The sequence below is a fragment of the Carassius gibelio genome, chromosome B1, assembly GCF_023724105.1.
Source record: "Carassius gibelio isolate Cgi1373 ecotype wild population from Czech Republic chromosome B1, carGib1.2-hapl.c, whole genome shotgun sequence".
NCBI classification, from domain to species: Eukaryota; Metazoa; Chordata; class Actinopteri; order Cypriniformes; family Cyprinidae; genus Carassius; species Carassius gibelio.
The window spans coordinates 34,579,176-34,607,134 of record NC_068396.1 but is presented as its reverse complement, the minus strand read 5'-3'; the positions used below and the strand labels follow the sequence as shown (position 1 = coordinate 34,607,134).

The 27,959-nt window shown below is 39.4% G+C and overlaps 1 protein-coding gene across 1 annotated transcript; it reads left to right on the top strand.

Moving 5' to 3' along the window:
- Window positions 1-1,517: 1,517 nt before the first annotated feature.
- On the top strand, window positions 1,518-26,059 carry LOC127948406 (putative zinc finger protein 286B). Its single transcript, XM_052544839.1, has 6 exons — window positions 1,518-1,676; window positions 1,793-2,020; window positions 7,733-7,900; window positions 8,017-8,228; window positions 20,765-21,162; window positions 24,902-26,059. The coding sequence occupies exons 1-6, from the start codon at window positions 1,518-1,520 to the stop codon at window positions 25,918-25,920; spliced, it is 2,184 nt and encodes a 727-aa protein (XP_052400799.1). The 3' UTR covers window positions 25,921-26,059.
- Window positions 26,060-27,959: the final 1,900 nt, after the last annotated feature.

The window sequence follows — 27,959 nt, the reverse complement described above, 5'->3', positions numbered from 1 at the left end:
GACGTCTTTTCAATGTCAGCAAAGACATAAAATGACATCCACTGGACGTAACTTTGCCCAGTGGGGAAAACACGGTAAATTAAGAACTGTTTGGCATGATGACCTTTCATTTCTGACAGCAGCCACTGTCCCATTTAGCAACTTGTTGGCAACAGTCTTTTTTAAGAAACATAACAGTTAAAAAAATCACAACTGGGGTGTAACTGGTGTGTTTTATGTTGTAGAATAAAACGTGAAAGTTGAACCTGTGTGAATCACGGGCCTTATTTTAGGGATTTAACCAAAATCCCATTCAAAAAACCAATTGACTCTCTATGGAACTGGAAGTGCTAAAATGCTAACTCTCTTCCGGGTTTTTGCCTGCAAAGTGACATCATAGGTCCAGGACTCTATTCTCATGAAATGTGTCAAAAATGTACTTGTTACCTATTGAATTTTATTTTTTTTATTTTTTTTTTATGCTGGGATGACATGCACATGACCAGCATAAACCAGCAAAGGACCAGCATCCCAGCATCAAAACATACCTAACCAGCATATGCTTTTTTTTTTCCAGTAGGGTTGTATGTAAATTATTATTATTATTATTTTGTATTTGTGACATTACTGCATATGATTACATTTACCCCATATACTACCATATACTTTACTCTATATTATACTTATAATATTTTAAAACAGGCTTTAAACAGATGTACAGTATTTTAAAAGAGCTTAGAAGAGTTGCTATCAGGATAACTGTCATTAACAGATATAAGGCGGGGCTTGAGAGAGGGACTGTTATTGTTACATTTGTTGTTCATTTTAGGTGAAATATGTCCCGGACATATGTGAGTCACGTAATTAGTGCTTGGCTACATAACACCAGCAGTTTCCTTAACTCACACAATCGGTGTCAATAAAATCCACTATTTTGCTTAAGTATGTATTATATGAAATATAAAATGGGTTAACTAATCATTATATCTGTGATTGTTTCACTCATTTTCCTACAAGCATCCGTTGTCTGTCAATGCGCTCATTTTCGTCAAACTGAAGTCCTATCCAGCGCTCCAGTCCAGCAGGGGGCGGAAGTGCGTCATATGTTGCTGCGTCTCGCGCAGACTCTGCTGCTGTGTGATTAACGTATTTCAGGTCGGTTATGTGAATTTACTGCATAATGTACTTTAAGAGATTATGACAGTGTGCTTTATTGTATCTCGCTACTGTGTGTCGGACGATGATTTATGTTTTACAGAGAAGCGAGTTCAATATCATGTTTTAATACTTCAAATCCAGCAGCTAAACGTTTCTTAAATGTGATTAATATTATGCATTATTGTATAATATTTGATAGAAAGCATAAATCATCTTTGTAACAAGGCAGTTCATTTTAATAAATTGTATTAGTATAAAGAAAGGTTAGTGAGATTGAAGAATCTGAAGAAACATCTAATTATATGTGAATTAGTTTTTTTTCAGTCCATAATCAATGTGTCTTCCAGTAACCATTAAGTTTTTGTGTTCAGATGTTGATCATGAAAGCGCAGGTGGATGTGGTCTGCTGTAAATCAGTAGGAACTGATCTGTCCATGCTGGATATTGAGGATTTCATCACAGAAATCTGTCAGCTGAAGAAAGAGGTGGCTTCACTGGAGGCAAAGCTGAGAGAAAGAGGAGACAAACTGAACAGAGAGGTTTGAACAGATCTTCATTTCATCTTTAGCTGCTAATATGGACTGATTGTTGTGTGAATCAATGTCTTATTGTTAATCATACTCTCACTAGATATATTACTGATTGTGTTTGTCAGGATGTGGAGCAGGTTTGGGTGCGTGAGACTGATGGGACAGAAGCTCAGGATTCAGTCTGGAGCGTCAGAGATCAGAGATCCAGAGACACACAGGACTCAGAGCTCAGCCTCACTTTACTCTGTTATACTGACGCTCAGGATCATGAATCCACTGATCAAACCTCTGACTGTAACGCTGGAGAACAGCAGATGCTGCAGACGCCGCTGAAGATGTGCTCCGTCAAACTGGTGGACTGCAGGAACCTGATCGAGAGCAGAGGAGAAGAAACCACCGCTGAGAAACAACAACACACTGATGAGGAAGAGGAGGAGGAGGAGGAGGAGAATAATGGGGAGGATGATGAAGATGGTGAAGATGAAGATTTCATTCTTCACGGTTTATTTATCCTTTCATGACCTTTTTTCATGACACTTGAAAGTCAGCAGAGACTCTGATCAGGTTTATATTGGTTGATGGTGCAGATTTTCTGAGATATTTGGGAACATGATGGAAAATGAAAAACTTATAGCAAATTCAAATTGACATATTTACGACAATATTTTGATAAAGTTGTCCAAGCACTGAGCCTTGAGGAACCCCAATAGCAAGAAGTTGTGGCTTAGATACCTCATCCCTCCTATACACCCTGAAGGATCTATCTGAGAGGTAGGACTTGAACCACAGGAGTGCGGTTCCTGAGATGCCCACTGTTCTGAGTGGGACAGAAGAATCTGGTGATTAATGGTGTCAATAGCAGCAGACAGATCCATTAAGATTAGTACTGAGGATTTGGAAGCTGCTCCTGCCAGTTTGCAGGGCTTCAGTAACTGCGAGCAGGGCAGTCTTAGTTGATTGGCCGCCTTTGAAGCCAGACTGGTTGCTGTTAGCTGTAAGAGTTGATGAAGGAGGAGGGAAAAGAGGAAAGAGAAGAGAAAGCTTTGAAAAGTGTTTGAGAGTCAGAACATTTGATAATTTTGGTAGTATGTCATTTTAGCAGTCGAGACGTTTGCAGAGAAGGAACAGATGAGTGACTGATACACATTAAGGTCGGTAGAGTTTTTTTATTTGCACTGAACTCAGGGCTGCAAAGAGGAAATAGAGCGATGTTCCAAGGGGCAGAGGGGGAAGTGCATGCTCGTTTGGATGAAAGTGGGCAAAATTTGTCAAAGCAAGATGTTATAATGGAGATTGTCAATAGCATTGATTGTGTCCAGTGCTGAAAACTGAGAGAGTGAAGGAAGTGTGGATTAAACCATAGAGGATAGGCGAGAAGGAGAGAGTGGGCGTAGTTTGCATTGAAAGGTGACCTGCGGAGGAGCGTGTGCTGTGTCAGGAGTTAGTGTGAGGTTGGAAGTGATGAGGAAGTGGTCTGAGGTGTGTAGTGGAGTAACTAAAGTGTTGTCAGTGGAGCAATAGCATGTGCAGATGAGGTCCAGTTGGTTGCCTGACTTGTGAGTAGCCGTATTAGACGCTCGCATTAGATCAAATAACGACAGCAGAGTGTTGAAGTCAGAGGCTTGGGGTTTATCTAGATGGATGGTGAAGTCACCGAGCAGTACCAGAGGAGTACCATCCTCAGGAAAGTTTGACAGTAACACATCCAACTTAACCAAGAAGTTGCCCAGTTGACCTGGGTCACGATAAATGACTACAAAGTGGATTTTAACAGGGTGGGTTATAGTAATTGCATGTGATTCAAATGAACTGCCCGGTAGAAGATCAAATTTCCATTCATTTTAGATTAGGAGAGCAGTACATCCACCCCTCCCAATTGTGCGATGGGTGTGGGAAAAAGGGACATTAGTGGAGAGGGCTGCAGGAGTGGCAGATACATTTTTACTTGTTTACGTGTTTGCATCTTTATCTTTTGCTGGTTTGCATTGCACATGAACATTAGTTAAGTTCACTAAACATTAGACTCGCATAAAGAGTGCTGCAAAATGTGTGCATTGAATTAATTCAGTCGAGTTCAAATGATCACTAAACATTTGTCATGACATCTCTCTGCTTGCATGATAAATATTATTTTAGAAATTAATAATTATTTTATTTTAACACGGCATAGTTGTTCAGTGATAACTATGAAAAAAAGAAGATAAAAAGTCTTATTGACCATTTACACATGTAACTGTTGCATACGGCTATGAATTAATCAGCGTTTAATGATAAGAACTGTTTAATGTCTTTTCATTTACTGTAGCATGAACCACGAGTAGTCGAGATTTAAAAGCACAAAGTGAGAACAGTTGTCCTATACAAGTATATTAGAACAAGCTGTACAAAGAGTAAAGAAGGGGGAGAAAATAAATACTCAAGTGCCTTGTCGATGGCGTCACGCAGGTAGTATTAAAAGATGTCAGTGAAAAACAAAAAATCATTACAAGCACTGACAGCGAGAGACTCATTAGCACTGCATCTTATGTCTTCGATGAGGAGAAAAGAGTGGTTGTTGTTGGTGTAATGGAGAACAGAGAGTCGGAACTGTGCCGCCAAACCTCACTCCCCTGATCTCAAGAGATGCATTAGTAATTGATGCAAGTGGCTGCAGTCATTTAGCCTCCTTTTAAGTGCATCCGCCTCCCATGGCTGAGATCTGGGTTTTGAGGCCCAGTTGGAGGAAGGACGAGTTGTGGCGGTGAGGACCCGGGGGAGAGGGGTTACATTGGTGCCGTGACCCGGATGAGAGTGAGGTTTAGGGGGGGTGAGTGTAACGGATGCCAGCGGGTAGGTGCTGTGCAGGTAAAACCTCACTCCCCTGATCTCAAGAGACGCACTAGCAACTGGCTGCAGTCATTGAGCCTCCTTGTTAGTGCGTCCACCTCCGATGCTGGAGACCCAGGTTCGAAGGCCCACTCAGAGTGAGTACGTAGTGTTGCGGTGAGGACCCGGGAGAGAGGGGTTACACTGGTATGATTATTGAAATTGCAAAATGTGCTTCAGCCAAGAATTTTCATTCAGTGCATCCCTAGATGTTATCTAACTTTATTCAGCTATATTTTAAAGTTCTTTATTAAAGTTTTTTTCCCTTTCAGATGTCAATGGTGGCTCATCTTCTGATAGAGATGAAAAAACAGTCTCAACATCAAAAGAACAGCTGACGGTCAAGAGTTTCTCCTGCAGCACCTGTGGAAAAACACTGAGTTCAGAGGGCCATTTAGTAAGACATGAGAGAACACACACAGATCAGAAAGACTTCAGCTGTAAGATATGCAACATCAGCTTTCCTACCACAGAAGAGAAGAGACTTCACTCAAAAGAGCACAGTAAGGTATTTCACTGCGAACAGTGTGGGAAGGTTTTTTTCACCACTGCTCAAATTATGAAAGCTCATAAAAAACACACATCGAAAAGTTTTTCCACTGCAATGAATGTGACAAGTATTTCAGCACCAAAGGAAATCTTGTTGCTCATAAGCGAATCCACATGGGAGAAAGACCATACAAGTGTCCTCACTGCGAGAGAAGATTCAATCACGGATCTCATCTGAGGACACATTTGCATTTCCATACTAATGAGAGACCGTATCAGTGCAGTGAATGTGGGAAAGCCTTCACAGACTCAAGATCTCTAAAGCCACACCAGAAAATCCATTCAGATGAGAAACCCTTTCAGTGCAAACACTGCGACAAACGATTCCGTCAGGTTGCTAATCTGAATTGTCACGAGAGGATTCACACCGGAAAGAAACCGTATCTGTGCGCCCACTGTGGGAAGAGTTTTTCTGATCCAACTCATTTCAGGGAACATAAGCGAATCCACACTGGGGAAAAACCATATCACTGCAGCATCTGTGGGAAGAGTTTCACGCAAAACACTAACTTAATAAAGCATCAGAGGATTCATACTGGAGAAAGACAGTTTAAATGCTCACAGTGTGAAAAGACGTTTACTCGATCAGACGTCCTTAAGATCCATCAGCGAGTTCATACAGGAGAGAAACCTTACTCCTGCCCCATCTGCGGCGAGAGATTCCCTTATTTAGGTAGTTTTCAGACCCACCAGAACAAACACACTAAAGAACAAACTGCTCCAGAATCATCAGAGTGACTTTCATGTCTTGGTCTGTCAGTAAAGGCTTTATTTCTGCAGTTGCTTTCATCATTCATGCCATGTGATATATGACAATAGCATCATACAAATTATGATTTCAATTTAAAACATGAACCATATATTATGGATCAGGTGAATTGGATTTCTGAGCAGTGTTCGTAGTGTGGATATTAAGTCCAGGATCACTGAGTGATTTCACTGTTCGTACAGTAGGCTATTCCACACCAGAGAGTGAGTTGTGTTATTTGTGCCTGTTATTTTTCCTCATATAACGTTGGTGTCAAACTCATTTCCTGGAGAGCAGCTCTGCACAATTTAGCTCCAACCCTAATCAAACACACCTGATCCAGCTAATCAAGCTCTTCAGGATCACTAGAAACTTCCAAGAAGTTGTGAGTTGGAGATAAACTCTGCAGACCTGTGGCCCTCCAAGAATCAGATTTAAGAAAATATTCTCAGATATGGAGCCAAATCATATGAACTATCAATTAAAGTTTGACGTTACTTGACATTATTTTTTTATAAAACAATTAAATAACTCAAACTACTGTTGTATAAATGTAGTGTTCACAGTTGTTCTGATGTGCAGAATATCAGCGTTAATTTCACAGAAGAATGAAGATCAGAAACTGTCAGAGATCTACAGTAATTCACATAAAATATGTAAAAAATGGCCATGTATGTAAATTATTATTATTTTGTATTTGTGAGAATACTGCATGTGATTAAATTTACCCCATATGCTTTACTTATGTACTGTATATTATACTTAACGGATTTAAGGCGGGGTTCAAGAGAGCGACTGTTATTGTTAATTTAGGCTTTCTACATTTGTTGTTAATTTTAGGTGAAAAATGTCCCGGACATATGTGAGTCACGTCATTAGTGCTTGGCTAAACAACACCAGCAGTTTCCTTAACTCACATAAATTATCTTTTAGTGTGCAAATCTGTCTACAAAATAGGCTATTTTGCATAAGTATTTATCATACGTAATACAAAATGGGTTAACTAATCATATGTCTGTGATTGTTGCACTCATTTTCCTACAATCATCCGTCTGTCAGTGGCGCTCATTTTCATCAAACTGAAGTCATTTCCAGCGCTCCAGTCCAGCAGGGGGCGGAAGTGCGTCATATGTTGCTCAGAGCTCACGACGGAGGTAGTACCAGTAATACAGAGTTTTCTTTCTGCTGCTGTGTGATTAACGTATTTCAGGTCGGTAAATGTGAATTTACTTCATAATGTACTTTAAGATGTCATGACCGTGTGCTTTATCGTATCTCGTTATTGTGTGTCGGACGATGATTTATGTTTTACAGAGAGTTCAATATCATTGTTTTAATACTTCAAATCCCGCAGCTAATATTTTGCTTCATTGTAAAATATTTGATATAAAGCATAAGTCACGTTTATAACATTGTTTACTTTTTTGTCTCTAAGGTCACTTTTTTAAATATTTGTTATGAAAGGTTTTGCATTTGACGCGTTTTATTGAATGCTTTTTATGTTTAGATGTGGCTGCTTTACCATTATCCCAGACATTCAGTAGAAAACCATAAAAAAGTTATTGTAAATATTCTTTGAACTAATAATTAGGAGTAACTTTATTAACCATCTATATGAAGGCAGTTGATTTTACTAAATTATATTAATATGAAGAAAGGTTAGTGAGATTGGCAACAGTTACATTTACAATATTAAGTTATGATAAATTATTTGACTATTCACTCCGATAAACATAATTTTAATATTTAGTAGTGTAAAAAAATTATATCATATATGAAAGACTAAGATACATTTTAAAAATACAATAAAATTAATTTGAAGAAACACCTTATAATATGTTAATCAGTTTTATCAATCATTTATGGATGCGTCTTTCAATAATCATGAAGTTTTTGTGTTCAGATGTTGATCATGAAAGCGCAGGTGGATGTGGTCTGCTGTAAATCAGTAGGAACTGATCTGTCCATGCTGGATATTGAGGATTTCATCACAGAAATCTGTCAGCTGAAGAAAGAGGTGGCTTCACTGGAGGCAAAGCTGAGAGAAAGAGGAGACAAACTGAACAGAGAGGTTTGAACAGATCTTCATTTCATCTTTAGCTGCTAATATTGACTGATTGTTGTGTGAATCAATGTCTTATTGTTAATCATACTCTCACTAGATATATTACTGATTGTGTTTGTCAGGATGTGGAGCAGGTTTGGGTGCGTGAGACTGATGGGACAGAAGCTCAGGATTCAGTCTGGAGCGTCAGAGATCAGAGATCCAGAGACACACAGGACTCAGAGCTCAGCCTCACTTTACTCTGTTATACTGACGCTCAGGATCATGAATCCACTGATCAAACCTCTGACTGTAACGCTGGAGAACAGCAGATGCTGCAGACGCCGCTGAAGATGTGCTCCGTCAAACTGGTGGACTGCAGGAACCTGATCGAGAGCAGAGGAGAAGAAACCACCGCAGAGAAACAACAACAACAACACACTGATGAGGAGGAGGAGAATAATGGGGATGATGATGATGAAGATTTTGTTCCTCCAGGTTTGTTTCTCTTTTTATGTTGTTTTAAATGACACTTCATTGTCAGCAGCGACTCTGCAGGATCAGGCTCACATTGACTGATGGCGCAGATTTTCAGAGATATTTGGGACCATGATGGAAAATTTTAGTAGTGCTAAACGATTTACAGGAAAATCAAATTGACACATTTCTGATAATTTTTTGAATGGGATTAAAAATGTCCCTTTTTAAGAGCTCCAGGTTTTCTGTGTTTGTTTGTAGGGCTGCAGGGTTTGGCCAAACATCACACTTTGATTGTTTTTCAGTATAGTGTGACAAATATTCATACATTATGAATCATTACTTTTACATTTATTCCTTTTGCAGATAATTTTATCCAAAGTGATTTTGAAATGAGAACAATAGAAGCAGTCAGACCAACAAGATAACAACAACATTAATAGTGACGTGACATACACCCAAGTATGGTGACCCATACTCAGAATTCGTGCTCTGCATTTAACCCATCCAAAGTTCCCAAACCCACATACAGCAGTGAGCACACACCTGGAGCAGTGGGCAGCCATTTTTGCTGCGGCGCCCGGGAAACAGTTCGGGGTTCGGTGCCTTGCTCAAGGACACCACAGTCATGGTATTGCCAGCCCAAGACTCGAACCCACAACCCTAGGGCTAGGAATCAAACTTTCTAACCACTAGGCCACAATTTCTTCTATACAAAAATGCCTTGACATGTCTCAGTTAGTCTAGCAGAGTACACGTAGCTAGTTTTTTATATATATATATAGAATGGAATAGAATAGAAAAAGTAAGTGCTAGGATTTAGTTAGTCAGGTGCTTGTAAAAAAAAAAAAAAAAAAAAAACATATGTCTTAAGACCTTTTATTTTTATTATTATTATTGGTTAAAGAGCTGTTCGAATAGGATCAGGAATGATTCAACCAGCTGGGTACAGTTCAGGAAAAGGTCAATGAGAGTGATTTTGTGCTTTTGGTTAGCAAAACAAGACGCCATTCAACTTGCAAAACGCAAGCTTCTTGACGGCGCAAAATTTTAATAAGTTTAAGTTTATTAGTTTTCAAACTAAGTTTGAACTAGCGATATTAACTTTAGATATATTGGTTCAGTGCCAGTGGTTGCCTTGTAGGCATGCATCAGTACCTTGAATTTGATGCTAGGGCTGACAAGCTACGCAATGTCACGTTCATTATCGAAGGCGATTCATCTGGGATAATGAACGCAATATTGTGTAGCTTTTCAGTGATCTACAGCTCTGTCTATAAAATGTCACTCCATTTAGAAGCAGGTGATGGTGATTTAGCAGTAATCAGGGAACCAGATTTACTGATTAAATGCGAATGATCATATCGTTAGATATATCGCCCAGCCCTATTTGATGCAAGCGGCTAATGGTAGCCAGTGTAAACTGAAAAGGAGAGAAGTAAGGTAAGCTTTTTTTGGCTAATTGTGGACCACTCTCACTGCTGTTGTAAATAGTTGTATATAGATAGTACGTGCTAGAAGGGCCATCAAGAGAGCATTGCAATAGTCCAGGCTAAAGAGAACAAGAGCTTGGACAAGAAGTTTTGTGGTTTGCTCTGACATAAAGGGTCTAATCTTGCTAATGTTGTATAAGGCAAATCTGCAGGACCAGGCCGTTATAGCAATATGGTCTGTGAAGCTCAACTGATGGTCCATCATAACTCCCAGGTTTTTGGCTGTACTTAAAAGAGTTAAGGTTGACGAACCCAGTTGTATAGAGCAGTTGTGATGAAACGATGGATTTGCTGGAACCTCAAACAGTTCTGTCTTCGCTAGGAATGTCTGTCTGACAGACTGCAATGCGAGCAGCTACCGCCGAATCATCTGGTCGGAATAAGAAGAAGAGTTGAGTGTCATCAGCATAGCAGTGGTAAGAAAAGCCATGCTTCTGAATGACAGATCCTAATGACGACATGTAGATAGAGAAGAGGAGTGGTGCAAGCACTGAGCCTTGAGGAACCCCAGTAGCAAGATTTTGTGACTTAGAAACCTCACCACTTTAAGACACCCTGAAGGATCTATCTGAGAGGTAGGACTTGAACCACAGGAGTGCAGTTCCAGAGATGCCCACTGTTCTGAGGGTGGACAGTAGAATCTGGTGATTAACGGTTTCAAAAGCAGCAGACAGGTCCAGTAAGACGAGTACTGAGGATTTGGAAGCTGCTCTTGCCAGTTGCAGGGCACCAGTAACCAAGAGCAGAGCAGTCTCAGTTGAGTGGCCACTTTTGAAGCCGGACTGGTTGCTGTCCAGCAGGTTGTTCTGTAAAAGGAACTTAGAGAGCTGGTTGAACACAGCTCACTCAAGTGTCTTTGCAATGAAATGTAAGAAGGGATACAGGTCTGTATTTTTATGTTTATTTTGTTCTAAAAGTGCTGGATTTAGAGAAGCTTTTTTTAAGCAGTGTGCTTACACGAGCCTGCTTAAATGCTGTAGGAAATGTACCAGAGTGAATAGAGGTGTTGAAAATGTTTGTTAGCGAAGGTATGACTGAAGAAGAAATGGCCTGAAGGAGGTGACTGGGGTCAGAACAGTTGATAAGTTTGTTTTGGTAGTATGTCATTTTAGCAACGGAGACTTTGCAGAGAAGGAACAGATGAGTGACTGATACACATTAAGGTTGGTAGAGTTGTTTTATTTGCACTGAACTCAGGGCTGCAAAGAGGAAATAGAGCGATGTTCCAAGGGGCAGAGGGGGAAGTGCATGCTGGTCTGGATGAAAGTGGGTAAAATTTGTCGAAGCAAGGTGTTAGAATGGAGATTGTCAATAGCACTGATTGCGTCCAGTGCTGAAAACTGAGAGAGTGAAGGAAGTGAGGATGAAACCATAGAGGATAGGCGAGAAGGAGAGAGTGGGCGTAGTTTACATCGAAAGGTGACCTGCGGAGGAGTGTGTGCTGTGTCAGGAGTCAGTGTGAGGTTGGAAGTGATGAAGTGGTCTGAGGTGTGCAGTGGAGCAACTAAAATGTTGGTTACCCGACTTGTGAGTATTAGACGCTCGCTTTAGATCGAATGAGGCGAGCAGAGTATTGAAGTCAGCAGCTTGGGATTTATCTAAATGGATGGTGAAGTCACCGAGCAGTACCAGAGGAGTACCATCCTCTGGAAAGTTTGATAGTAACACATCCAATTCCTCAAAGAAGCTGGTCAGTTGATCTAAGGCACGATAAATGACTACAAAGTGGATTTTAACAGGGTGAGCAATAGTAATTGCATGTGATAGAAGGTAAGATTTCCATTATTATTTGAGATTAGGAGATCAGTACTTCCATCACTTCCATCACACAGGTGTGGGAAACCAAAAGTATTTGGCAACCAAAATTATATGGCCAAAAATAGCAAAACATATAGCTCTGTCTGTGTTTGAATAATCAAAAAGGCCAACAGCGTGACGTGATCAAATATCTTTATCCAAGTATATTTTAAAGTTGTTTTATTAAAGTTTTGTTCCTTTCAGATGTTAATGGTGGCTCATCTTCTGATGGAGATGAAGAAACACAGCTGCAGACCAAGAGTTTCTCCTGCAGCACCTGTGGAAAAACACTGAGTTCAGAGAGTCATTTAGCAAGACACGAGAGAACACACACAGAACAGAAAGACTTCAGCTGTAAGATATGCAACATCAGCTTTCCTACAGCAGAAGAGAAGAGACTTCATTCAAAAGAGCACAGTGGGAAGAAGGAGTTTCACTGTGAACAATGCGGGAAGGTTTTTTTCCATCATTCTAGTCTAAAACTTCACTTAAAGACTCACGGTGAAAAGTCTTTCCACTGCAGTGAATGTGGCAAGTATTTCAGCACCAAAGGAAATCTTGATGCTCATAAGCGAATCCACACGGGAGAAAGACCATACAAGTGTCCTCACTGCGAGAAAAGCTTCAATCACGGATCTCATCTGAAGAAACATGTGCGTTTGCACACCAATGAGAGACCGTATCAGTGCAGAGAATGTGGGAAAGCCTTCACAGACTTAGGCTCTCTAAAGTCACACCAGAAAATCCATTCAGATGAGAAACCGTATCAGTGCAAACACTGCGACAAACGATTCCGTCAAAGAACAAATCTGAATTGTCACGAGAGGATTCACACCGGAGAGAAACCGTATCTGTGCGCCCACTGCGGGAAGAGTTTTTCTGATCCAACTCATTTCAGGGAACATAAGCGAATCCACACTGGGGAAAAACCATATCACTGCAGCATTTGTGGGATGAATTTCACACAAAACACTAACTTAATAATGCATCAGAGGATTCATACTGGAGAAAGACCGTTTAAATGCTCACAGTGTGAAAAGACGTTTGCTCGATCAGATGTCCTTAAGGTCCATCAGCGAGTTCATACAGGAGAGAAACCTTTCTCCTGCTCCATCTGCGGCGAGAGATTCGCTTATTTAGGTAGTTTTCAGACCCACCAAAACAAACACCCTAAAGAACAAACTGCTCCAGAATCATCAGAGTGACTTTCATGTCTTGGTCTGTCAGTAAAGGATTTATTTCGGCAGTTGCTTTCATAATTCATGCCATGAGATATATGACAGTAACACCATACACATGATGATTTGAATGTAAAACATGAACCGTATGATATAGATCTGGAGCTATTCCACACCAAAGAGTGCCTGTTTTGTTTTTATATATATAACTTTGGTCTCAAACTCATTTCCTGGAGGGCACAGCTTAGTTTAGCTCCAGTTTAGCTCCAACCCAATTCAAACACACCTGATCCAGCTAATCAAGCTCTTCAGGATCACTAGAAACTCCCAAGCAGTTGTGAGTTGAAGCTAAACTCTGCAGACCTGTGGCTCTCCAAGAATTGAGCTTGAAAAAATGTTCTAATTTACTTCCAATTAACTATCAAATAAAGTCTGAAGATACTCAACATTGACTGTTTTTAAAACAATTCAGTAACTTAAAGGGGGGGGGGGGGGTGAAATGCTCATTTTCACTCAATATCCTGTTAATCTTGAGTACCTATAGAGTAGTACTGCATCCTTCATATCTCCAAAAAAGTCTTTAGTTTTATCATATTTATAAGAGAAAAAAAGTCAGTGCCGATTTTTTTTGAAAAAAAAAGGCGTGACGTGTGGGCGGAGCTAAAGAATCACGAGTGCGAGTAGGCTTTTGCGTTGAGAGCGTTTGGAAGCTGTGACATTACCCCGAGGGAAAAAAAAACATCATCCAAAACAAACCATGGCTTACAGTCAGATTCAGCCGTTTAATTATGATCCAGAATCAGATCCCGAGGCTGAAACTGAACGAGAGCAGCAGCAGCAACGACTACAACAGCGTCTCTATGTGGTATGTATTGAAACTGTATATATTTGCTTATGTAACCCCACTCTCCCGGGTCCTTTCTGACGCTCCTTGTACTCGCTCCGAGCGGGGCTTGAACCCGGGTCTCCTCTAACAAGGAGGCTAAATGGCTATAGCCACTAGTGTCTGTTGCTAGTGCGTCTCTTGAGATCGGGGAGGTTTACCTGCACAGCACTACTCGCTGGCCTCCGTTACACTTTATGTCGTCTTTTTTTTTTATCTCTAAGGGTGTACAAGAAGTTTACTTGATGTGCTTACACGCCGATAGCTAAGTTAACAACACAGAGATATTTGAAGCAGTTTTACTCACCGCCTGCGGTTCCAACACACGATCGTGACCCTTTTTCGTTGGGACTGCATTATCTTTAAAGGTGGCATCAGTCATGTCTGGCAAAAAAAAAAATCAAGTCATACTCCACATTCCATACCAGATGGGGGCAGTATGCCTCAATAAAGTGAATTGGTTTACTCTAGAGTAACAAACGAGAAACGGCATAGTCTCTGTCCTCTGCCCCTACCTTCACAACAACACTACAGCCATAGCCGAAGCCTAAAAGAGGACGTTTTGCCTCCAGAGGAACGTTGGGTGATGTCAAGTGATTTTGAAACATGACATCTTCAAGCTACTCCCCTTCACCTTTACCAGTCAATATGTTCCTATTCGTTTTCTTCATATTACATTTTGAGTTGTATATACACATTATTTGAATTAAATTAATTTGACAGACAGCATTCTGTCAACATCATTGGTAAACATCAGACAGCTGATCAAAGCTAGCGCCAACCAACGTAACCAGAGCAGCCAACTCTCAAGCATTCACCGTGAAACACACGCAATTGACTTTTTTCACACACTTTCACGCCACACATCAATTTTCTCACGCACAGAAAAACCACGAAACCACGAAGCAAAGAGGACACGGAGACCAACAGACTAGACAGAGCAGGTTAATAATGAAATAAAACAATGGGTAAGTTATAGCTAGCTAATTATCAAACGCAGCTACGGTTAGCCATCGTTAACATTAGCACGTTTATCGAACAGCCTTCTATACATTTCTATATTATAACTTCCCGAAAACAAATACACAAACATATAAAACAAACTTCTAGCGAAATACTAACAGCATCATACTTACCAATCCAAAAGAAATGTTGCAAGTTCGGAGTGGAACCTCATTTATTTCAGGTCCATCAGTTGTCTCCAGTGATTGAAAGCAGTGCCGATGTTTACTCTGGTTCGGCTCCTTTTCTTATTGGATTTGATTTGTGTTTCCGAGTGCGGTTGTTTCCCTGTAGCGGGTGACGCTCTCTTCCCTGAACTTTAATAAAGTAGTGGGCTGTACTTTCCACATGATTGACATCAGGTTCAAGTACACGGCCACAAGCCGTGCGAGTTATTTGTGTATTGCAGGTTGGCTGGTGGTTATGTTGCCTGCATACCGCCTCCCATGGCCGAAACTGGTATTACGACACCTGTCAGGCCGCGGCTAGTAATGCTAATGCTAATTAAGGTTGGTATCTCTGCAGCACTATAACTTGACATTTTTTTAATGACATCATCGCCCTTATTTCTTCTCATTCTTTTGATGCGTGTAGGTCATATTTTGGATATTTTTACCTCAATTTTTGCATATGGCACCTTTAAGAAATAAACTATATGCAAATCCGGCATCAAACTGGGCCTTGTTTGTAAAACAAGCATCTTCGAAATGCAGGGAACAAACAAAAACACTTGCACAACTCCGTCGATGCTCTTTAAAAATAAACTCCATCCACTGGTCCCTTGATGTATTTTTTTTTTTTTTTTTGGTAATCTGTGCAGGGTTGTCTTGCCCTGGCAACCAAAAACACACTTCTTTTGTGACATTTCAGTCTCTCGCTCTGATCAGTGAATGTCTCGTCTCTGCTCCACGGGAGCGCGAGCTCTTCTGGCAGAAGTGCCCTTGGGACCCATATAAGGAGATTCCGCTCCATCTAACGTCACACAGAGCCATACTCGAAAAAAACGTTCCAAAACTTGTTACAAACCGTAAAGAGTAAAAATACTCCTTCAAACGTACAAATTAATTTTTTAAACTTTGTCCATGTTTAGCATGGGAATCCAACTCTTTAACAGTGTAAAAAACTCAGTATGCATGAAATAGCATTTCACCCCCCCCCCCCCCCCCCCCCCTTTAAAAACTCACATAAATCATCTTAGATGCATATAGCTGTGCATTTCTGTGTCAATAAAATTGTCTATTTTACTTATAAGTACTTATTTAATGTAATATAAAATGGATTAACATAATCATTATGTCTGTGATTGTAGTACCCAATTTCCTACACTCAGGGCTGGATTGGTAATTGAGCATACCAGGAAAATTCCCGGTGGGCCAATGTTTTTAAAATCACCGGAATACTGTACAAAGTTCATTTTCATTATTTGTTTTGGGGCAAAAATAAGTTCAAAGAGGTTGAGTGATGGTGTACCGTTTCCGAACATTCCACTGCTGGCAAAATAATACAAATAATAATAATGATTAGCAGAAGTTAAGAGTCAAGTATCAAGTCTGATATACAGAAGAACCGTAATAAGTACTTTATGAGAAGTGTGAATGTCTCAAAGTCTGAAAACTTTAGCATGATGTGAATCTTTGAATTTGTTGGAACATGTTTGGTGTCTTTTCTGAATAAATGCTTGAGCACTGGGACTATCCCCGACATACTAAAACAAGCCACTGTTACACCTCTCCTTAAGAATCCTTCACTTGATTATAGAGATTTTAATAATTTCTTTGACACGTCCTTTTATTACAAAAATATTGGAGAAAACGGTTCTTTATCAACTCCAGTCTTTTCTTAAATCAAATTTTCGAAACTTTCCAGTCTGGTTTTAAGTATCTGCACAGCACTGAGTCTGCTTTATTAAGGGTTTCTAATGATATACTGTTAGCGACTGATGCTGGTGATTCTGTGATCCTAATACTGTTAGACTTAACCTTGGCTTTTGATACAGTTGATCATAAAACTCTCTTATCCCAAATATAATTGTATGTGGGCATCCAGGGAACTGTCCTAAGTTGGTTTAGATCCTATCTAAAAAATAGAAGTTTTTCTGTCAAACTTGTTAATTTTTTTTTTCCCTCTCCAACCCAACTCTTTTGTGGAGTGCCGCAAGGGTCTATTCTTGCACCCATTCTTTTCTCTCTGTGTTTGCTTCCTCTCAGCTCTTTCTTAAGGCATGGTGTATCATTCCATTGCTATGCAGATGATACACATTTATTTGCCTCTGAAACGCAATGACGCAAATTAATCCAAAACCGAGGTTATAGTCTTTGGCCCCCACGGCAACTTTAATTGCAGTAACATTGATCCGGATTACCTTTCTCCAACTTCATCTTGCACTAAGAACTTGGCTGTTCTCTGGGACCACAACCCCAAATTTGAAAAACCTTTGAGATTGCTGTCCATGCACTCATTACATCACAGTTGGATTATTGCAACTCTCTCTATACTATGGCATCACCAAACACTCTATTGCTCGTCTCCAATCAGTACAGAATGCTTCTGCAAAGTTCCTCAAAAGGAAAAGTAAGCAGGTTGGCTACCTGTGCATTTTAGAATTGAGTTTAAAATTATTCTCTGTTTTTAAATCCGTAAGCAATCTGTCACAGAGCTATTTGCCCGAGCTTCTCTGTCCACACAATCCCACACGAAACCTGAGGTCTGGTGATCAGAGACTTTTGGCTGTCCCCAGATAAGATCACAGCTAAAGAAAAGAGGAGACAGAGCCTTTGTGATTGCCGGGCCTAGACTGTGAATTGAACGGCTCAATCTCTAACTGTTTTTAAATCTTCTCTTATAATCTACTTTTTTTCTTTAGCTTTTAATTCATTGTGATGTGATGAAAGTGTTTTATTTTTATAATTGTTCATTGATTAGTACTTTGGTCAGCCCTGCTTGCTGTTTTAAAATGTGCTTTATAAATAAATACAAACTTGAAACTTGATGGTGTGGAAAAAAAAATATATGGTCGGTCTGTTACTTTATTTTATTAGTGTTCATTTATTTTATTAAACTGGATACATTATTACACCTTTTTATATTTATGTGGTGTCATGACTTTATTGAAATTAAATGCTTTCTCTTAATCTTTAAAGGTGCAATGTGTAATATTTACAACAATCTATTTACATAAATGCAATATAATCGACATAACTATGTTTTCAGTGTTGTATAAAGACCTTTCTTTATGAACCGTTATGTTTTTATTACATTAGATTGAGTTATTTCTATCTACATACACCACATGTCCTCTGACATGGAAGTCGCCAACATGTTTCTACAGCAGCCCTAAATCGTCCAACTGCTCTAAAGAGCACGTTTGATAACTTTGTTGTTCTTGCGAATAAAACCCTGACACAATGTCGAACAGGTATGTGAACATTTGCAATAACATTGATGTATTGAATAATTAAGTAAATATAATTCCTTGATTCACCTTTGTAAAGAAATCTCATTACTCTCTGCTGTCATTACCGACGACATCTTTACATGCGTCCACCACCGTGGCTTCGCTAAAGGGAGGGTGAGCGGGGCACTGAGCCGTTAGTTGCGATTCACAACCTCACTGCTAGATGCTGCTAAAAATTACACAGTGCACCTTTAACATCTCTCAATCGTACGGGTGTGGATACATCTGTGCAAGCTCAGCTATTCGACACCCCAGTGTATTCATGTTGCTAGTGACTAGGAGATATTGTTTTCTCTTTCCTGACCTCTGTTGATAAAGAAACGAACAAAGAAAAAATAATTGCACGTCAAAGAAGGTGGAGTTTCAGAACACACCCATCGATTGCTGGCACGGACCAATGGAATCTCAAAGGTGTTTAGTAGCCAAACTAAATCAAAATGAACTTTGTTCTGGCCTAATTTTGTTCGAAATGACATCATATCAGTGCGTTCTTCGATTTAGTTTGAAGTATATTGGGGCCTTGTTTTGTTTTTTTTGTCGAGGACCATCCCGCTGGGACAGTGAGCAGCCAGTGCCCCATTGGTTTGTCTTCTATATTGACAGTGTAAACATCCAATCACAATGCGCTATAGACAGAGTAATTATGTATTTTGTTCTGGCTAAATAAAGATCGCTTCACCCCATCTTCCTTATCATTTTTCCCAAGTTTTCACAGCAGCATTATCAAGAACAGGCTTGTTCTGCGGCGAGGGATGCAGGCCAAAGAGGCAGGCAGGAGGAGAAGAGAGTCGTTGAATTGGCGAAGTGATTTATAGGGACTTGCAGCGGAGACAGGCATCTAAACCTTTCCTAGTGTGTGCACGCCATGAGTGTAGAATATGTAAACCATTTAAAAAAAAAAAAACATATTAGTCCCCTGCGATTTTTTGGAATTAAAAGAAATACTTTTATTTAGCAAGGATGCTTTAAATTTATCAAAATTGTTTATAAATACGTTTATAAAGTTAAAATTTTTTTTTTTTTTTCAGATAAATGCTGTTCTTCTGAACTTTCTGTTCATCAAAGATACCTGAAAAAAATGTATATATGTTTTCAACATAATAATAATAGTAATAAATGTTTTTTGAGCAGCAAATCAGCATATTTGAATGATTTCTGGATGATCATGCGACTGGAGTAATCATGCAAAAAATTCAGCTCTTAAGTCGCAGGAATAAATTCGATTTTAAAATATATTCAATTAGAAGAGCTATTTAAATGCTAAACAAATGTAATAATATTACTGCTTTGCTGTATTTTGGATCAAATCTTACGGTTCAAAAACTTTACTTTTATCCCAGTCCAGCCCTACAGTAAAATCGTAAAAGTATTTATCATATGTAATATAAAATGGGTTAACTTATTATTATGTCTGTGATTGTTGTAGCACTCATTTCCTACAACCATCCTTTGTCTGTCAATGCGCTCATTTTCATCAATAAACTGAAGTAATATCCAGCTCCAGTCCAGCAGGGGGCGGAAGTGCGTCACATGTTGCTGCGTCTCGCGCAGAACTCACGACAGAAGTAGTGCGGGTTTTCTTTCTGCTGCTGTGTGATTGACGTATTTCAGGTCGGTTATGTGAATTTACTGCATAATGTACTTTAAGAGATTATGACCGTGTGCTTTATTGTATCTCGCTACTGTGTGTCGGACGATGATTTATGTTTTACAGAGAAGCGAGTTCAATATCATGTTTTAATACTTCAAATCCAGCAGCTAAACATGTCTTAAATGCGATTTAATATTATGCATCATTGTATAAGCAAAAGGCTCGTTTTTAACATTTTTATGATTTCTTGAGCACTTTTTTGCTTCTACGATCTTTTTTTTATATCTTTGTTATGAAAAGGTTTGTATTTTAAACGTTTTATTTAATGGTTTTTATGTTTAGATTTAGCTCTTTTACCATTATCCCAGACATTCAGTAGAAAACCACAAACAAGTTATTGTAAATATTCTTTGAACTAATAATTAGTAACGTCAGTAACATTATTGACTGGCAATATGAAGGCAGTGAATTTGACTAAATTATATTAATATAAAGAAAGGTTAGTGAGTTTGGCAACGGTCACATTTACAATATTAAGTTAATTATTTTAAATTATTTGACTGTTCACTCCAATAAACATAATTTCAGCATTTAGTAGTGTAAAAATGATATAATATATGAAAGACTAAGATAATTTTTTTCAATATAGTAAATATAAAAAAATGAAAGTATTCTGAAGAACCTAATCATATGCAAATTAGTTTTATCAGTCATTTATACATGCGTCTTTCAATAATCGTGAAGTGTTTGTGTTCAGATGTTGATCATGAAAGCGCAGGTGGATGTGGTCTGCTGTAAATCAGTAGGAACTGATCTGTCCATGCTGGATATTGAGGATTTCATCACAGAAATCTGTCAGCTGAAGAAAGAGGTGGCTTCACTGGAGGCAAAGCTGAGAGAAAGAGGAGACAAACTGAACAGAGAGGTTTGAACAGATCTTCATTTCATCTTTAGCTGCTAATATGGACTGATTGTTGTGTGAATCAATGTCTTATTGTTAATCATACTCTCACTAGATATATTACTGATTGTGTTTGTCAGGATGTGGAGCAGGTTTGGGTGCGTGAGACTGATGGGACAGAAGCTCAGGATTCAGTCTGGAGTGTCAGAGATCAGAGATCCAGAGACACACAGGACTCAGAGCTCAGCCTCACTTTACTCTGTTATACTGACGCTCAGGATCATGAATCCACTGATCAAACCTCTGACTGTAACGCTGGAGAACAGCAGATGCTGCAGACGCCGCTGAAGATGTGCTCCGTCAAACTGGTGGACTGCAGAAACCTGATCGAGAGCAGAGGAGAAGAAACCACCACAGAGAAACAACAACAACACACTGATGAGGAAGAGGAGGAGGAGGATGATGAGAATAATGGGGATGGTGATGATGAAGATGAAGATTTCATTCCTCCAGGTTTGTTTCTCCTTTAATGAGCTTATGTTCAGTTCTTACACATCTCACAGCAGACATAAACTCTTATTTCCATTCTTACACATCTCACAGCAGGAGGTGTTTCATTCATACACTTGATACACTTGATTGATACATTGTCCTGTGTGTGTTGGTAGCGGGTTTGTGTCGTGTAGAAGATTACGTCACGGTAGTTTTCTGTGGCGTCGCTAGGACGACCAGGTACTATTGTGGAGGTACTATCTGCAATGGAAAAAAGTGAAAGGTGAGGTGAGTCGAGTTGACCTGGTACTGGTAATGGAAAGCTGCCACAATCTTCTTAATGTTGTAGAAGGCCGTAATATGGTCTGTGAAGCTCTGTTCCGTGAATATGGTCTGTGAAACTGATCATTGATCACAACTCCTAGGTTACTGGCTGCCCTTGAAAGAGTCATGGTTGACGAACCCAGTTGTATAGAGCAGTTGTGATGAAACGATGGGTTTGCTGGAATCTCAAGCAGTACTGTCTTAGCTAGAAATGTCTGTCTGACAGACTGCAATGCGAATATCTACCGTCATATCATCTGGTTGGAATGAGAAGTAGAGATGAGTGTCATCAGAATAGCAGTAATAAGAAAAGCCATGCTTCTGGATGACAGATCCTAATGATGACATGTAGATGGAGAAGAAAAGTGGTGCAAGCACTGAGCCTTGAGGAACCCCAGTAGCAAGAAGTTGTGACTTAGAAACCTTACCCCTCCAAGACACCCTGAAAAATCTATCTGTGATTCCTGAGATGCCCATCCTTCTTAATGAGTGGGACAGAAGAATCTGGTGATTAACGGTGTCAATAGCAGCAGACAGATCCAGCATGGTTAGTACTGAGGATTTGGAGGCTGCTCTTGCCAGTCGCAGGGCTTCAGTAACCGGGAGCGGGGCATTCTCAGTTGATTGGCCATTTTTGAAGCCAGACTGGTTGCTGTCCAGGAAGTTGTTCTGTGAAAGATGCACAGATTTGCTCAAGTGTCTTTGCAATGAACGGAAGATGGGATATGGGTCTGCAGTTTTCTAAAAGTGCCGGATTTAAAGAGGGTTTTTTTAAGCAGTGGGCTTATCCAAGCCTGCTTAAATGCTGTGGGAAATGTACCAGTGTGAAGAGTGGTGTTGCTAATGTGTGTTAGCAAAGGTATGACTGAATGAGAAATGGCATGAAGGAGGTGAGTGGGGATAGAATCAAGTGGACAAGTACACAGCAAAATCCCCAGTGTTCATTTAACACTCTGAGTGTGGACTTCTATAAACTCTGAAGCAGTGTTCAAGTTAATGGGATAATTAGGTGATTAATTGAGTTATGATTGACCATTATTGAAGACACCTGATAATAGCAAACATAATCACCAAACGAGAAAATCACAATTTGTGTGTCACCATTATAGTGGTCAGTTTTTGCTTTAGTTGGGATCTTGACCCTTGATTTTTAATTATAAAATTAGTTTGGCTGGTATAACAAAGTTATAACATACACTCAAGCCAAGAGCAAAAGTCATTGGTTTTTGATTATTATGTTTTAATGTATTCATTATTTGTCCTGAATCACTGAACTCATTTAGAGTCTTTTCTTTGAGTTATTATTTCTTTATTACACTCAGACTGTTAAATTAACACTGGGAATTTTGCTGTGTAGTAGGATGATCCTAAAGGATAAGTTTGGAAATTTCCATCTCAGAGAGTGGAGAGGAAGAGGAGAGAGAGTGTGTATTTGTCGTTATGAAGTTATCTTCAGTTTGTGATCTGGGGAATTGGTCACTGTTGGTTCTTGTTTTATTTTTGAAAAAAAAAAAATTGCATCAGCTGTAAGAGTTGATGGAGGAGGAGGGAGAAAAGGACAGAGAAGGGAAGAGAAGAGAAAGTTTTGTGAAATGTGAGAGGGTCAGAACAGTTGTTAATTTTGTTGTGGTAGTTAGGGTCATTTAGTCATTTAAGCAGTTGGAGACATTTGCAAAGAAAGAGACGAGTGACTGATACACTTTTAGGTCAGTAGAGTTTTTTGATTTGCACTATTAACTTTCTGCAGCCCAGAGGGCTGTGAATCTTTGGCAAGGCAGCGATTCGATTACGATTCATAGGTTTTCGATTCGATTTAAGAATGATTTTTGCAAATTTAGAACGATTCGATTCGATTCACAATTAAATTCGATTCGATTCGACTATAACGATTCGATTCTGCATTCTTTAAGTGCATTCACGGGATTATTTAAATGCTTCTACTAAATTCTTTAAATGCTTAGTCAGGGGGCAAATTACAGTAGCATTTATGGTTAGAGAACCATAGGTTAAAAAAAAAAACGTTAAAATGTATGCAAGCCAAGTTTTTAAAAAAGAGCTTAAAGTGCATTAAAGTGCTTAAATTCCTTGTAAAAAAATAAAAATAAAATAATAATAATAATACTTACTATTATTATTATTATTATTATTATTATTATTATTATTATTATATAGTCTACATACATAAAATTATTGTATTTGACATTTCTGTCACTTCTGAAATTATGGCTACGCCCCTGGTGTGACAAAATGTTAGCTTATACATAATACTCTTTAAGCTCTTTTTTAAAAACTTGGCTTGGCTTAAAAACTTGGCTAAATTTGAAAAAATCGTTCTTAAATCGAATCGAAAACCTATGAATCGTAATCGAATCGCTGCCTTGCCAAAGATTCACAGCCCCACTCGCTTTAGATCGAATGAGGCGAGCAGAGTGTTGAAGTCAGCAGCTTGGGGTTTATCTAGATGGATGGTGAAGTCACCAAGCAGTACCAGAGGAGTACCATCTTTAGGAAAGTTTGATAGTAACACATAGGGCTGCACGATATTGGGAAAAAATGACATTGCAATATTTTATTTTTCTGCGATATATATTGCGATATGAAATTTAATAAAAAAAATTCTTAGAAAAAAAAATGGGGTGAGCAGATTTACATTCTCATTTTAAATGATTTAAACATCAACACCATGTCAATTGATTAATATGCATGAGGGAGAGAGAGCAAGACAGCGCTCGTGTTCGAGAGCAGAGGAGCTGATGATACTGCGCATGCGTGATTCAGCGTGAAGCAGACTGACACACAGTGCATCAGAACCAAACTGATTCTTTTGGTGATTGATTCTGAACTGATTCTCTGCTAATGTTATGAGCGCGGGTAAACCGAGCGCTTGAATGAAGGGCAGTCTTGCAAAACGTTAGTTTATTTAATAACAAATACATCGCAATGGATTATGTATAGTAAGTGGATCATGGTTTCTGTGCCGTTGACAGCTAATTTATTTACTTTTATCTTCAAGACATAAATCCTTGTATGCACATTATTGCTGTTACTTTATTTGGGTTCGTTGTTGCAAAACTTAATTGTAAACTTTTCATGATTATGAGGTTTTTAACTGACTGAAGTTATGATTACTGACTTTATATATTTGAATGTTTGATATACTTGACGCCATTACGTCATCGCCATTGACATCATTGTGTCGAACGTAAAAGAACCGGTCTTTTCAACCGATTTATTGAATCGAACCGTCTGAAAGAACTGGTTCATGGAAAAGAATCGAACGTCCCATCACTAGTGGTTGTTGCTGGTCGCTGTATAATTATTGAAATTGCAAAATGGGCTTCAGCCAAGAATTTTTATTTCGGTGCATCCCTAGATGTTTTCTATCTTTATTCAAGTATATTTTAAAGTTGTTTTATTAAATTTTTGTTCCTTTCAGATGTCAATGGTGGCTCATCTTCTGATGAAGATGAAGAAACACTCTCAACTTCAAAAGAGCAGCTGACGGCCAAGAGTTTCTCCTGCAGCACCTGTGGAAAAACAATGAGTTCAGAGAGTAATTTAAAGAGACACGAGAGAACACACACAGAACAGAAAGACTTCAGCTGTAAGATATGCAACATCAGCTTTCCTACCGCAGAAGAGAGGAGACTTCATTCAAAAGAGCACAGTGGGAAGAAGGAGTTTCACTGTGAACAGTGCGGGAAGGTTTTTTTCAATCATTCTAGTCTAAAAGTTCACTTAAAGACTCACGGTGAAAAGTCTTTCCACTGCAGTGAATGTGACAAGTATTTCAGCAATAAAGGAAATCTTGATGTTCATAAGCGAATCCACACAGGAGAAAGACCATACAAGTGTCCTCACTGCGAGAAAAGATTCAGTTATGGATCTCTTTACAAGAGACATGTGCGTTTACACACTAATGAGAGACCGTATCAGTGCAGTGAATGTGGGAAAACATTCACAAACTCAAGCTCTCTAAAGTCACACCAGAAAATCCATTCTGATGAGAAACCGTATCAGTGCAAACACTGCGACAAACGATTCCGTCAGATTGCTAATCTGAATTGTCACGAGAGGATTCACACCGGAGAGAAACCGTATCTGTGCGCCCACTGCGGGAAGAGTTTTTCTGATCCAACTCATTTCAGGGAACATAAGCGAATCCACACTGGGGAAAACCCATATCACTGCAGCATCTGTGGGAAGAGTTTCAAGCAAAACACTAACTTAATAAAGCATCAGAGGATTCATACTGGAGAAAGACAGTTTAAATGCTCACAGTGTGAAAAGACGTTTGCTCGATCAGACGTCCTCAAGGTCCATCAGCGAGTTCATACAGGAGAGAAACCTTACTCCTGCTCCATCTGCGGTGAGAGATTTGGTTATTTGGGTAGTTTTCAGACCCACCAGAACAAACACACTAAAGAACAAACTGCTCCAGAATCATCAGAGTGACTTTTCATGTCTTGGTCTGCCAGTAAAGGCTTTATTTTTGCAGTTGGTTTCATCATTCATGCCATGTAATACATTGGGAAGGTTACTTTGGAAATGTAGTAGGTTAATAATTTCTTTAATAAAGTAATGTAACTAATTACTTTTGAGTACTTTTTGATTACATTTGCATTAAATTTACATTTAATCATTTAGCAGACGCTTTTATCCAAAGTGACTTACAAATGAGAACATTAGAAGCAGTCAGGTCAACAAGAGAACAACAACAACAGAATACAAGTGCCATGACAAGTCTCAGTTCGTCTAGAATAGAACGCCTAGCCAGTTTTTTTAATGAAAAGAAAAGAAAAAGAAAAGTGCTAGTATTAGTTGGTTAAGTGCTGTCGAAAAAGATGAGACTTTAGATGTTTCTTGAAAATGAGTAAAGACTGTACGAATTGAGATTGGGAGGTCATTCCACCAGCTGGGCACAGTCCAGGAAAAGGTCCGTGAGAGTGATTTTGAACTTCTTTGGGATGACACCACAAGGCGTTGTTCACTTGCAGAGCGCAAACTTTGGAGGGCACATAAGATTTAACCAGTGAGTTTAGGTATGTTGGTGTCATGCCAGTGGTCGTCTTGTAGGCTAGCATCAGTACCTTGAATTTGATGCGAGCGGCTACTGGTAGTCAGTGTAACCTCATGAGAGGAGTAACGTGAGCTTTTTTTGGCTCATTGAAGACAACCCTGCATTCTGGATCAATTGTAGAAGTTTGACAGTACATGCAGGAAGGCCCGCCAGGAGAGCATTACAATAGTCCAATCTAGAGAGAACAAGAGCTTGGACAAGAAGTTGGGTGGCTTGCTCTGACAGGAAGGGTCTAATCTTCCTAATGTTGTATAAGGCAAATCTGCAGGACCTGTTTGTTGTAGCAATGTGGTCTGTGAAGCTTAATTGATGATCCATCACAACTCCTAGGTTTCTGGCCGTCCTCGAAGGAGTAATGGTTGACGAACCCAGCAGTATAGAGAAGTTGTGATGAAGCAATAGGTTAGCTGGAAACACCAGTTCTGTCTTCGTAAGGTTAAGCTGAAGGTGATGGTCATTCATCCAGCTATAAAATGTCAGACAGGCTGAAATGCGAGCAGCTACCGTCGGGTCATATGGTTGGAATGAGAAGTAGAGTTGGGTGTCATCAGCGTAGCAGTGATAAGAAAAGCCCTGCTTCTGAATGACAGATCCTAATGAAAGTGACGTGACATTCAGCCAAGTATGGTGACCCATACTCAGAATTTGTGCTCTGCATTTAACCCATCCGAAGTGCACACACACAGAGCAGTGAACACACACACTGTGAGCACACACCCGCAGCAGTGGGCAGCCATTTATGCTGCGGCGCCCAGGGAGCAGTTGGGGGTTCAATGCCTTGCTCAAGGGCACCTAAGTCGTGGTATTGAGGGTGGAGAGAGCACTGTACATTCACTCCCCCCACCCACAATTCCTACCGGCCCGGGACTTGAACTCACAACCTTTCAATTGGGAGTCTGACTCTCTAACCATTAGGCCACGACTTCCCTCATCTACATGATGTCATGGAGATGGAGAAGAGAAGTGGTCTAAGTACTGAGCCTTGAGGAACCCCAGTAGCAAGATTACATTTCTAAATTTCTAATGAATGTTTATTTGCAACTGTTAATAATTTTCAAACATTTACACCATGATCAAGTTCAATGCAGATTTAAAATCAAAAGAAATAGTTTATAGATACTGTTTTTGAAACCAAATCTTTGCAAACAAACACTGCATCTAACAATGGTTTGGGAAAAAAATAAAAGCATATATATAAACTCAAATACGGTTATCTAATAAGCATGTGTCCTGTTTTGTGTACTAAATTCCTGTAAAGCTTATTTTATTTTATTTTTTTTTAAACTGCTGTCTCTTTGTATATGATATGATGATACTTTCTCAAAATAAGTAAAATGCTCATGAAGAGACGCACAGCAGTTTTAGAGATTATGTTTGTGTTCATGTACTCATAAATTGAGGCAGCAGAGGCTGA

What these genes read in the sequence shown, in the direction of transcription:
- LOC127948406 (XM_052544839.1), top strand. Translation starts at nt 1,518, where the DNA reads ATGAAAGCGCAGGTGGATGTGGTCTGCTGTAAATCAGTAGGAACTGAT. An exon ending in AGATGTGCTCCGTCAAACTG is followed by an intron (nt 2,021 to 7,732) that starts GTGGACTGCAGG and finishes TTTTGTGTTCAG; the next exon opens with ATGTTGATCATGAAAGCGCA. An exon ending in TGAAGATTTCATTCCTCCAG is followed by an intron (nt 21,163 to 24,901) that starts GTTTGTTTCTCC and finishes TGTTCCTTTCAG; the next exon opens with ATGTCAATGGTGGCTCATCT.